Source organism: Lepisma saccharinum, chromosome 18, assembly GCF_977018435.1.
Source record: "Lepisma saccharinum chromosome 18, izLepSacc3.1, whole genome shotgun sequence".
Taxonomy (NCBI): Eukaryota; Metazoa; Arthropoda; class Insecta; order Zygentoma; family Lepismatidae; genus Lepisma; species Lepisma saccharinum.
Genome location: NC_139246.1, coordinates 22448198 through 22462303, shown reverse-complemented (window position 1 = coordinate 22462303; position 14106 = coordinate 22448198). Strand labels below are relative to the sequence as shown.

The following is a 14106-nucleotide window of genomic DNA, read 5'->3' as shown; positions in this document are numbered from 1 at the left end:
TATTGAATTCTCTTCTACAGTTGATCCTAAAGTAAAAATAAAGATAACGTGTGTCAAAATAAAATTAAAGTGCGTCAGGCTGTATTTAAAAGTGTAATTGAATCTTCAGAGAACAGATATTCTTGACTTTTTTTGCAACAAATATGTGAAACTAGAGGAAGGTTGTATACATCATAAAACTGAGTCTTGGAAATTTGAAAAAAAAAGGAAAAAGTATCCCAGGAAGTCTGGAATTATGTATTAATTTTGTCTTATATGTGTAATTGACACCTAGATGAATATGTGTTGATTCGTAATTTGTGCATTTTATTTGCAGGTCATGTATATACAGCGATCGGCGACTATCCAAATGCACTAGCATCACATAAACAATGTGTTCAGTTAGTGAAACAGATGGGGGACAAATTGCAAGAAGCACGGGAAATTGGAAATGTAGGAGCTGTTTATCTCGCAATGGGGGACTTTGACAGTGCAGTAGATTGCCACATGCAGCATTTACGGATCGCAAAACAGTTGGGAAACCATGTTGAAGAAGCCAGGGCATACAGCAATCTCGGATCGTCGCACCACTACAAAAGGAACTTCGAACAAGCCATCATGTTTCACAATCATGTGCTTCAAATTGCTCAAGAATTACGGGACAGGACAGTCGAAGCTCGTGCATATGCAGGACTGGGTCATGCAGCGAGATGCATGGGGGACTATCAGCAGGCCAAGCGATGGCACGAGAGGCAGCTCGACATGGCGTTATCGACAAAAGACAAAGTGGCGGAAGGACGTGCGTGTTCTAATCTTGGAATAGTGTACCAGTTACTAGGTGATCACGATGCGGCACTGAAATTACATCAAGCCCATCTGAACATTGCTCGCATGTTGCAAGACAGGGCGGGCATGGGTCGGGCGTATGGCAATATCGGAAATGCATACAGTGCAATGGGTTATTATGAACAAGCGATCAAATATCACAAGCAAGAACTTACGATATCAAAAGAAGTGAACGATCGGAGTTCCGAAGCGTCAACACATGGGAATCTTGCTGTGGCGTATCAGGCGTTGGGAATGCACGAAATGGCTTTACTCCACTACCACAGCCACTTAAATATTGCTCGTGAACTGAAAGATACAGCGGGTGAAGCGTGTGCGCTCTTAAATCTAGGGAACTGTCACAGTTCGCGCGGGGAGTTCGGACAAGCTGTGCCATTTTACGAAAATTACTTAATGCTTTCTCAAGAACTACACGATGTGGAAGGGGAAGCAAAGGCATGTCACTTCTTAGGATATGCACATTATTGTCTAGCAAACTTCAAGGAGGCTATTCGATATTACGATCAAGATCTGACTCTAGCTAAAGACCTTCAGGACAAAATGAATATGGGGAGAGCTTACTGCAACCTGGGATTAGCACATCTGGCACTTGGAAACCTGGACACTGCGCTTGAGTGTCAAAAATATTTCCTGGGTAAGTACTATTGTTTGCTATTCTTTGTGGATTTCTCACACTGTTCTGGCATGTATGTGTAGATGCTTTCATAGTTTCTTAACAATTTGAAGAAAGAGAACTGGTGTCTTTTTCTTTTGCATTTTTCTTTTGCAATTGTGATAAAGAGAGGTTCTGATTTCATTCTTAATCATAAAGATAGTAAAGTTATCAAGTACAAATTGTGAAAAAATAGTGAAAATGATATACTGTATAAATGATTAATGTCCTCCTCCATGGTTGTGTGGTCTAAGGCACTGTGCTTTGGAATCCAACTGTGGGACAGCATGGGATCGAGTCTTCCTGGGTTCAGTCTCTGGGTTTTTGGCCTGTTTAGCCCACCATTGTGAGAAAATTGGGGAGCTAGGAGTGAGTAGTGTAACCTTGTCTGAGAAATCTCCTATAACGGCTGAGGGTTTGACCTGCTGACCCCACGTCACCACATTACTGGTTGAAGATCTCCACACCTCTAGGTAGGATTGATGGAAGGAGACTGGCAGTCTGGAGATAGGCAGAGGCCCTTCCAGGGCTGTAGAGCTACGCATTATGTTATGATATAAATGATATAATAAAAAATTGAGACTAATTATTTATTCAGAGGCATCTTATGTTGAGGAAAACTCTGCCAAACCCCCCTGCTGGCAAAGATATAATATAGTTCTGCTACCTTGTCACCTGATAAAATTTCTTTTACAGTCAGGCTGATAAACAGTATTCTAGAATATCGACATTTGTCCACAAAAATGTCAACATATTAACATCTTGGTGGATCAGACTGCTTTGTAGGGCTATTCTATCTAGTTACTTCTAATGCTATAATTATGGCTTGAAGTGGAAATTACTAGGTGGGAGGATTTTTACTCTAGTCTTGGGACTGGATGAGGGGATGCCCTGTAGTTTGACGTGGTGGTAATGAGACAATTGGGGATGCTTTGCATAAATTTTGCTCGCTGATGGAATATCGCCTCCCCCTCCACCCACCTTCGCTTCAAGCACTGACTATGAACTCATATTTTCTTTGAGTTTTGTCTTTAATATGCATAAAAGGCTATTCATAATTGGGAAAAGAGAGACGCGGTAGTATATAAATACGGAGAAACTAGTACTCACTTTTATCCGCGAAGCTGTTTTTTCTTCTTTTTCGATTAATTTCAGTGGCCACTGCCACCATCCTCGTTGGAACTTGCTGCGCTGTTGCTTGGCGTGCGTCTTTTGTTCGTAGTTCTCTGGCTGCCACTAGGTGCGCTGTTAGGTGCGCCGTGCATCTTGGTGCATCGTCTGCTATTTCCGGGCGATAGCTGCTGCAGTAGTGGAATCCAAGTGTGGTGCGCTTGCCCGCTATCGATGTTTAGTTCGTGCGGGAAGTGCATTATGGCGTGCGTTTCCTTGATTTTGGTGTCTATGAGCATGTGGGCAGTGTGTTTGACTCGAACCTTTTGAATTTTATGGCTATTGTATTTGATATGTCTAGCAAGACCAGTAGTGGGTTGGGCTTTTTTCGCATCTGCTAGGTGCTGTTGGATTCTTTCATTGACAGATCTGATGGACCTGCCGATGTAATGAGCCTTGCATTCACACTCTGCATCATATACACCTGGGTTGTCAAGGGGAGAGAGGAAGTACCGTTTGTGCTTGTTCAGTTTATCAGTTATTTTGGAGTTGGGTTTGTTCGCTACTTTGATGCCAAATGGGAGAAGGGCTTCGGCTATGCGGTTGGAAGTGGTGGGATGGTAGGGGAAGGCAAACCATTTATATTGGTCGCTGGGGGTTGGTTGTGGCTGGGCTGTTTGTGGATGGGTTGATTGTGGTAGGTTAGGGTGTCTGACCTGTATTTCCGCCTTACTGCACCAAGTGGAAAGTTGTGATTCAGTGTAGCCATGTTTCAGGGCTATTTCTGTGATGGTGGCTATCTCCTCTCGTAGATCCTCTTCTTTGCCACAGTAGGAGAAGGCTCTTCGATTAAAGTTTAGCCACACATTGGCTTTTTGCTTAGGGGGATGGCTGGAGAGAGCATGTATGTACTGATAGCGGGTTGCCCATCGCAAGGCCCTCGATTGGTTGTAGAATTTATCTTCAAACTGAAAGTAATTGTGTTTTAGACAAACTTCCAATAGCCTGGTTATCTCTTGTACCTCTAGGGCCGGGATTCTGTTAGTTGTCAGCCATCTTTCAACTGAAATCAGTGCTAGGTCTATGGGGATTGAACTGTACACAATTACTTTCAGTTTGAAGATAAATTCTACAACCAATCCGAGGGCCTTGCGATGGGCAACCCGCTATCAGTACATACATGCTCTCTCCAGCCATCCCCCTAAGCAAAAAGCCAATGTGTGGCTAAACTTTAATCGAAGAGCCTTCTCCTACTGTGGCAAAGAAGAGGATCTACGAGAGGAGATAGCCACCATCACAGAAATAGCCCTGAAACATGGCTACACTGAATCACAACTTTCCACTTGGTGCAGTAAGGTGGAAATACAGGTCAGACACCCTAACCTACCACAATCAACCCATCCACAAACAGCCCAGCCACAACCAACCCCCAGCGACCAATATAAATGGTTTGCCTTCCCCTACCATCCCACCACTTCCAACCGCATAGCCAAAGCCCTTCTCCCATTTGGCATCAAAGTAGCGCACAAACCCAACTCCAAAATAACTGATAAACTGAACAAGCACAAACGGTACTTCCTCTCTCCCCTTGACAACCCAGGTGTATATGATGCAGAGTGTGAATGCAAGGCTCATTACATCGGCAGGTCCATCAGATCTGTCAATGAAAGAATCCAACAGCACCTAGCAGATGCGAAAAAAGCCCAACCCACTACTGGTCTTGCAAAAGGTTCGAGTCAAACACTCGAGGTTCGAGTTCGAGTCAAACACACTGCCCACACGCTCATAGACACCAAAATCAAGGAAACGCACGCCATAATGCACTTCCCGCACGAACTAAACATCGATAGCGGGCAAGCGCACCACACTTGGATTCCACTCGCCCGGAAATAGCAGACGACCCACCAAGACGCACGGCACACCTAACAGCGCACCTAGCGGCAGCCAGAGAACTACGAACAAAAGACGCACGCCAAGCAACAGCGCAGCAAGTTCCAACGAGGATGGTGGCAGTGGCCACTGAAATTAATCGAAAAAGAAGAAAAAACAGCTTCGTGGATAAAAGTGAGTACTAGTTTCTCCGTATTTATAAAAGGCTAATTGGAACTGGGTGTATCAAACTGGGGACCTCTTGATTACACTGTGTTACCACTACACCATCAAGGAGACCAAAAAGTCACTTTTTGGTGTACTTCCTAAAATCTACAACAAAAGTTCCATGATTTTTTATTTACTAATAAATATAAAATTATTTCTTGTACATTGCCGTAGAAGCACATGAAAGTGGGAGTATGTGGCTAGGACTCCACACATCTTTGCTATAGTAGAGGTGATGTGATCAACACCGCACTCTAGCCACCTTTACCATCCAGGGTCGCCCCTGGATACCAATTGATGAAAAAGTGGGTGGAGTACAGAGACCGGTATGCAGGGGTATGAATGGAAGTAGCACATTTTTTTTCTTAATGTAAATGCCTAAACTATTATTTGTAATTCATGTGTGCAGTAAAGTTTTCAGAACTTGCCATTACATGAATCTTGCTTTCAACAGCTGTGGCTCACATGATGAAACATCTTCCTGGGAAATTCCGAGCCCTCGGAAACATTGGTGATGCGCTGATCAAAATGGGGAACATCGAAGAAGCCATTAAAATGTACCAGCGCCAACTGACGCTTGCAAGGCAGGGGAGGGAGCGAGGCCTGGAAGCTGCAGCTTATGGTGCCTTGGGCCTTGGTCATCGACTGATGCGATGCTTTGATAAAGCTTTAGGATATCACACACAGGTATGAACTGTTCTCTGTTGTTCCAGGTTTATTTGCATGCTGGAATAGCTTAAATCAACAAAGATTTATATTAAAATGTCCATAGTTAACACACAAGATGATCAGAATATTAATATAGTTATTTAGTTATAAACTGGTGCAAAATTAATGAAAATATTTAGACTTGATGAAAGTGTTACTCAGCATTTTGCATCAAATTGACTTTGTTTGCTCCATGAACATGCACAACAATCCAAATAATAGATATAATATTAGTGTAATTAGTTTATACTTCAAAATTTTGAATCTGCTAGCAAACATGTAGATTCTTAATATCACTTGTTCAACTGAATACAAAAGTTCTAGAATCCTTTATCTGCATCATAACAAGGTTTCTTGCAATTCAAGAAGAAAGAGGACTTGTTGAAGATTTCATGTGTCATTGGAAAAGTCAAAAACTCCCATTTGATTAGCCGTAACTTGAAGTTGTTGCAGTTTTTTCTCCATAAGGAATGCATGGGATGCTGAAAATACTTATTCTTTGTATTTTTCAAACACCTTGTCTAGCTTAATTAATAATAACTTTAAGAAACACTTTCACTTCCAACATGGGGAGAAATTCATACTTTCTTGGGTAGTTGGGGTTATTTTTAGTAACATTACCCATTTTGACGATATTGAAATAAATGCACCTGGTGCAAAACTGTCGCTCTTCGCCTTAATTTCACTTCTAATTCCTCCTCTGCTAATTCTTGACTATTATCTCTCATGCTTTCTCCATTTCCACTATTCCTTTACACACATCTCTCAAAACATTTTGATTTTGACCCTCCTTGCTTGGAAAATTTTGTACAGATCTCCATAATGTTACTTCTTTTATTAGGAGCTGACGTTACGGCAAGAAATGGGCGATTTGAAAGGTGAATGCAGGGCACATGGCCATTTGGGAGCTGTCCACATGTCTCTAGGGAACTACACCAATGCAATGAAATGCTACCAGGAACAGCTGGACAGGGCCAAGGAGCTGAAGGAGAGTGCTGTGGAGGCTCAGGCATTTGGAAATTTGGGAATTGCTCGACTGAACATGGGACATTTTGAAGATGCCATTGGTTACTTTGAGCAACAGCTGGCAACACTAGAACAGTTATCATCTTCCACAGCTCTTCTTGACAAGGTAAGAGTAATTTGTGCGGCTCCTGGTTAAGATATGACTACCTTAGTTCATAATTGTTTTAGTGTAATGCATTTAGCTCAGACATGCATGTACAGTGAGTTTCACGGTTGGCTTGGCCGCAGATCTGCAGCTAGCACACCAGGCAGCAAGAGCGCGTCTGTCGGAAAACTGAATGCAACATCCGTGTGACTGTAACCGCTAGCTATGTAATGACTATACCTCGGATTTTAGGTTTTTAACCTATTTTTTCGTTTTACAGGTATGTAAGAAATATTAAGTTATGTCAGAGTTTCGTTAAAGAATGCAACAGAAGTTTTATAGTGCCTAAAAAAACTATTTTGCTTGTTAGAACCTATTTTATGTTTATGCGCCTAAATCAAGCTATTTTTTAGGTTTTTATATATTTTTAAATGTTTTACTGGATTTTTATGTCAGGCAAAGGCATTTGCTTTGTTTAGTCATGAAAAAATTCAATGATGAACGTGTTTGAAACATACTCTCTGTCGATTTCCCTTCTTCCAAGTCCATGGTGATTTTTCAAAGCTCTAAACAAAGCAAGATGTCTGGTGCCACTGTTACCTGTACAATCCAAAGTGGTCTGATCTGTGTGGTCTTGCTCACTTTCACGTCACTTCGGTGCTTTGTGGCATTCACACCTTGGAAACTAACATTTCAATATTGAAGTTAGTACCACTGACTGTTTTTGTTGAAAGATTATTTTCAGTATATAAGATGATCCTTACGAACAAAATTGCGGAGTTTGACTGTGGATAAAATGGAAAAAGATTTTTGCCTAACTATACGACAAAAGAGTGGATTTTAATAGCAAATTTCCAATGGTAGGTTCTGCCATCACTGTAGGATTAGAAAACATGCATAACGTTATGCAAGATAGTGCGAATTTCAGGATATAGGTGTCCCATTTTCATTGCCGGTGACTATACCTAATCAGCACAGCATTTTTCAAGAATTTTGTACTATTAAGTTTTTTAGAACAGACTTCAAAATTTTTCGAGCCTAACTTAAGATTTTTAGGACCTATTTAAGGATTTTTGGAACCTATTTTAGAATTTTTAGAGCTTATTTATAGGAACCTAAAAGCACAGTTGTTAGTACCTAAAAATCAGAGGTCTACTAATGAAATAAGCTCATACAATTACATGGAGTTACAATTAAAATGAGCACTTACCTTGTTACAAGAGGTTTTGGAAATGTTGTCCTCCTGCATTCACACATTTACAGCATCTTTTCAGGAAATTTTCACACGGGCATTAGTTTTTCTTCCGAAATTGCTTCAATTTCCCTCCTGATATTTTCATTAAATTTTTCTAATGGTTTAAAGCTTAGTAGCTCACCATGCAGATGACTTGGAAATGTCTGTTTCTTGTGCAAGGGGCTGGAGGAATTTTTGAGGAGTATAGGGGATGATGTAAATACAATTAAGAATAATGTAAATACAATTAAGAATAATGTTAAATTTTCAAAGCAGCTAAAGAGGTACGTTTGGAAGTTAGGAAATAGAAAACTAAATATATGCTTACAGACCGAAACCAAGTGTTAGGTAATAATCAACATCTAATTATTGATAACAACTCGTTTGAACCAGTTTCCCAATTCAAGTACTTAGGAGTAATACTAACAAGAAAACATATTAAAGAGGAAATAAAAAGTAGGCTTAATTCAGGAAATGTGTGTTACTTTTTCCTTCATAAACTTTTGTCTTCTTGTTTCATATCTAAGAAACTAAAAGTTAAAATATACAACACAGTAATTTTCCCTGTAGTATTATATGGATGCAGAACTTGGTCCCTTACATTGAAAGAGGAATATAAATTTAGAGTATTTGAAAATAAGATCCTTAGGAAAATATTTGGACCTAAAAGGGATGAGGAGACAGGTGAGTGGAAAAGGTTACATAATTTAGAACTACGTAATTTGTATTCATGTCTACATATTATTAGAATGATTAAATCGAGAAGACTTATGTGGGCAGGCCATGTGGCATGAATGGGAGAGGAAAGAAGAGTTTACAGGATTCTTGTTGGGAAGCCTGATGGTAAGAGACCAGTATAAAGGCCAAGATGAAGATGGAGAGATAACGTTGATATGGACCTAAAGGAAATCGGTAGGGATGGAAAAGAGTATATAGAGACAGACGGAAGGCTTGTATTGCTGCAGCCATGAATCTTCGGGTTTAAGAAGGCTAGAGAGTTAGTTAGTAATGTTACTAATTCATTTATATGGTATTGAATTGAGCAAAATCATAACAGCCATATGAAAGTATAACACTGCAAGGTAATAACTATGGTTAGGTAAGGCTAAGGCTATTCTTTGCTATGTACTCGTGCAATCATGGCGCACAGGGAGTCACGAGGTAGGGGACCACATAATCTCAATCTTAACCATAGTGACAACGATGTGATCACCATGCTTCAACTGTGGCTATTTTTTTCATAAAAATACACTTTCCAGAAAAAAGAAGTTGGTTACGGTTGCATAAGCCAATAAATAACTTGAATACATAATTCAAGATTGGCACTTAATTATTCTTATTTATTTCCAGGGCCGAGCATTTGGAAACTTGGGCGACTGCTACGATGCACTAGGAGACTATGAAGAAGCAGTGAAGTGCCACGAACAACATCTAGCTATAGGACTGAAAATGAAAAGCCTTCGCGATCAAGAACGTGCTTATCGTGGCCTTGGACATTCCCATAAATGCATTGGCAACCTTCAGCAGGCTTTGGTATGCACCTTTGTATATCAATTTTTATTTGAATTCATCTTCTGAAAACAGCAGACAGAAAGTATGCTAACAAGTGAAGAATTGATATATTGTAATTATTTTCAGTAAATATGCATTTTTTTTATCAGTTTGTAATTTTGCTTATGTTTTTATCCACAGGTTTGTTTTGAGAAGAGGCTAGTCGTTTCACATGAACTGAACAACCCAATTGCAAAAGCATCAGCGTACGGAGAATTAGGCCATATTCACAGCACACTTGGGAATTTTGAGCAGGCTATCTCGTGCCTAGAACATCAGTTGGCCATAGCCAGGTAAGAAAAGTTTTTCAAAGTTCTTTGCAGTAATCGCTACTTTGTAAAAATGAGATTTAGAAAATTTACCATGTAGTGGCACGTTTGCATAAATTGCATTTAAATTTCTATGTAGTAGACATCTGTTTGTGTCAAATTACAGTATAATGTAATAAACTCTGTGGTACGAGATACTAGGCATCATCGACATCATCATTGTCTTGCAGTATCACTGACAGACAGGTCCACAAAGGTAAAAGATCTTATGCAAAAAAACACAAAATCAAGGCTGCCTCGGTACTGCAATTGGTTGAGAAATGGCATAGTATGTCAGGGACACTGGTTGAAATCCTGGTTCATCCAGCATTTGTTTTGCTTAAATTTCATATACTGATGTGCAAAGGCGGTGATAAGGTGGCCATAGGAGGCAGTTGCCCCCCTTCACTTTTTATGCCCCTGCACTGTGGTCTCTTAATGCTAAGTCTGGTCCACCAAGAGAAAATAAACTGTCTTAGAGTGCCACACACGTAAATTTGCCGTTGCGTAGAAACGAATTTTCGTTTCGTCTCCCTCTCCCTTAGCATCATGTGTTCTACCCTGCTCGAAAACCTTCGCTATTGTTGCCACATTGTCATTCCATTCCTGGACACACTCGCGCAAACATCATTGAAAACAATTGACTAGCGCTCCAGCTCGCGGTTCCCACCGTTCGGTAGGGACGCTGATGTGGCAATATAGCACGGCGTAGTGGTTGCTTCTTTTATGCAGTGCATGTTCATTGGCTAGCTAGTAACTAGTGTTGCCAACTGTAATAATGAAGCACTATTTCTGTCACGGAAGGGGAAAAGGCAGGTAAAGTGACGGTGAGTTTCGTTGGATTGGAAGCACCATATTTTTATTTTATACTAAGTATTTGACCGGTTTGACGTTGTGTGCGTGTATTGCGTGTGTGTATGTAAAAGTGTGTGTTTGCTAATGAACGTTAAATTCCATAATGCCTCCAGTTCTGTCGAAGTTGAAATCAAAAACCTTGCATAGCCAAGCTCGGGAAATTCTAAGCAACGTGCACGAGTTCATGAAGGAGGAAGCCAGTCATGGTGTTAGCATCCCAATAAAGCATTTTGGCAAGAGAGCAGCGAACAGCAGCAACAAATTGTTCATATTTCATAATTTTGGAATTATTCAAAATAAATAAATTATGTGGCTCCAACATCATTTCAACTCTGGCTCCGGCAAGTGTTCTTGTAGAAATTGCATAGAGGAGGCTGTCATTTTTGCTGCTTAATGCGATGCATATTGTTTTCTGTGTTAAAATTGCCATGCTTTGATGGGTGACCAAGTTCATAGCAGGGCCGGCGGAAGGGGAGGGCGAACCGTCCCATCGCCCAGAGCGGCAAAATTTGAAGAGAAGAAAAAAATAAGCCTATTGAAAACTGTGATCGAGCGAGATATTCTTTTGCGCTGAATAGTATTGAAATAGCATAAGAAGTCTCATTATTTATTTTATATTTTGATGTTTTAGTTAGGAATATATTGATTTTCAATTTTCCGTTGCTGCGTAATGACCGGGGGGGGGGGGGGGTCGAAATAGAGCGGCATCTGCCGCCACCTCCCAGGGAGGCAAAATGACTAGCGCCGGCCCTGGTTCATAACAAAAGAAAAAGCCGCGCAGCTTATCGTCTAGTGGCAGTATATGTACTTGTTATTGTTGTGGAAGCCGGCATCCTTTGTAAATGTACAACAAAGGCAACCGACTGTCGCCGATCTCAGAGAGGAAATAATAATACTGCTTCAGGAGGAGTGTTATGGTGCAATTGTAGCGGTTTAACACGTTGGCATGTTATTATCTGCCGTTGCAGTTCCATACCAGTGTATACGGGTTTTGGGAGTGAAAAGTTAGAACGCCACCAGTGCATTAATGCAATGAAAAATAATATATATATTTTTTTATTTTGTTTGAAATCACTCAAATAAGGAATCGTATGAAGAAGTCTTCTTTGCAGCATTTTTGGTAATTTTACTTATGTGTTAGTTCATATTTTGCGAATTTTTAGTAGCTACATACAAAGCCACTTGTTAGTACATATTAATCCTAGTCCTGGTATAATGCATGACGTTTAAAACTCAACGTTAGATAGACCTGAATTCTCTAATTTCATTGTTGTACGTAACAGCTGTGCATCGGCGCACCGCAGCGATTTTTCTATCTGGTCCATTAGCAACACTGCTTCTTTAGTTCTGTCGCGCATTGCACGGCAGAATTATCTGCGCTGGACTCTACTGCCAAGGATGTATTTAGCGGGGGTCCGGAATCCCCCCCCCTCCCCACACCTTCCTGACTTACCAAGTACTAAAATTAAATAATCAAAATAGAATTGTTTAGCCATTTGTTATATAATCGATGGATATTTCTTTCCACTTAACTTATTGGAAGGCAAGGATTATATTGGGATCATGTACTTTTAATGACAGTACCAAAGAAGATTTATGCACACCACTACTCATGATAATACTCATCAAATATTAATCAGCAATTTTTACTTTTCGTCAGTTGTAATAGGCAATTAAATGTGATCTCCGTAAAATTATTTTTGGCTATTAAAATTGGATCTAACTCCTTTTTTGTTATTCAATATATATTTAATTTATTATCTATTTGACATTAATATCCTTGCCAGGGCAGTGGTTTTTATACAAATTTTGGCGATTTAACTACACATAAGCTAGATAATTATTACATGCTGTTATATCTATTCTTTTACCTTCTTTTTACGTATTCATGTAATAAAAATATAATAATAAATATACATATATAATTTATATTATTTAATGTAATTGAATATAACAATAGTTATTACTATTATTATTATTGTGACACTTTGTCACCCCCCCCCATGTATTTCTAGATACCTTCCTGCTTGCCACCCCCAGTTTTGGTATCCAATTGTCACTACTGGTGGTGTGTTTTGTAGTTGCCTGACATTTCAATGTATTGCTTCATCTTCTTTGATATCTTTCCTCCGTTTTGATGAAAATCCATAAAGTAGCACTCCCTTGGACCTAATATTGGTATTTCTCCCCTTTATAATTTTTATGCTATTTTAACATTAAACTTACACTATAATGATATGAATTGCAATATAATCATTGAAACAACCAGTTATGGTCAAAACAAGGCATGCTTAAAAAGAAAACAAAAAAAAACACCCAGTTATTATCGTAATCCTCCTTCATTTCTAGTGTGGAATACAAGTTCATATTTTCTTCCACCACTCTTGCCATTTACTATATTCCAATCCAATCACACTGTGGTTAGATACCTGGTGGAGGCACATTGTGGTTCGGATCCCACTATAAACCGCAGGTCCAGTCTCGATTAGCCTTGCTGTGCATGAAGTGGACTTAAAACAAAGGCTACAAAAAACTCATACTACTTCTTACACTCGCAACCACCTGAGAAGTAATAAGGTGTAATTGATATATGCTGGTAACAAATTTTGATTTTTTCCTTCAGAGGTGATCTAGTCGTTAGGGTGTCTGACTACCGTGTGGGAGACCAGGATTCGATTCCTGGGGTGAAACTCGTGGCCTTGTCCCCGCATAATGTGGCTCTGGGGCTCACCCATCCTCAAATCAGTGGGCACCTAGAGGCAACCCTGGGGTGTGAAGGTGATTGGATCTTGGTGCTGATTACATCACTTCCAAAGTGACTGAAATCGAGAATGTGTGGGCCCTACACCTACATCGCCTAACATGTGCCTTCATGGCACGGTGCTATATGCATGGGGAACTTTATCTTTAGGTATTTTAAAACTGTATAAGGATGGGAGCCAAATGGTTAGTGCTCTTGCCTTTGGTGAGAATGGTCCCAGGTTCAATTCCCGGTGGGGACCCCAAAATTTCTTTGTTGACAGCATTGTGAGGGTAATTGGGAGCTACTTGAAAAGAACCCATCTTGAAAACGCTCTCATGTCGAAAGCCAGATTATAACACCATTAAGCCTTGTTTCCATGATTATGAAAAATAAATATGCTGACCAAGGCAGTAATTTATTTTATTAAAAACATAAACTAAACGTAACGTTTCAACCTTCTAGCAAGGTCTTCTTCAGACTCTGCACCAAGTACAAATTTAACAAGATACAAAAAACAGGACGATATATATACACAAACATTACTCCCTCCAGACTATTATAAAGTTGTTCTGCAACTTTCTAGCAGGTGGCTTTCCCTTGTCAACTGTACTTTCACCTAAAAGGCTAAACATATTTACTTCCATATAGAATGTGGTTGGGCTTCATATCTCATGCTCTTTTTCCTTCATTTTTCTTCCTTCTCCTCTCCTCTTTCTCTCTTGTCTTTTCCACCAATACTATTTGGAAAGGACTATTGTCACTCTAAAACCAAAGTCAAGAAGTATTGGTACTCTGGGGACGGAGTACCGGGGCGACAAGGGAAACAATTAAACTATAAGGGGGGGGGGGAGGTGGCTTAAATACGAATATTAAAAATAAAAGGGGTCTAAAATAAATCCAAAACACAAGGGG

General features: G+C 40.0%; 1 protein-coding gene across 2 annotated transcripts in view; it reads left to right on the top strand.

The window, feature by feature from the left end:
* The window catches only part of LOC146002464 (tetratricopeptide repeat protein 28), a 186948-nt gene that overhangs the window by 123401 nt on the left and 49441 nt on the right, over positions 1-14106 (top strand). For both annotated transcript variants that reach the window (XM_083140323.1, XM_083140324.1), the window contains exons 6-10: positions 317-1459; positions 5139-5371; positions 6234-6524; positions 9088-9270; positions 9430-9581. In XM_083140323.1, coding sequence (XP_082996449.1) covers positions 317-1459; positions 5139-5371; positions 6234-6524; positions 9088-9270; positions 9430-9581 — 2002 coding nt within the window. The remainder of the gene's footprint in view (positions 1-316; positions 1460-5138; positions 5372-6233; positions 6525-9087; positions 9271-9429; positions 9582-14106) is intronic.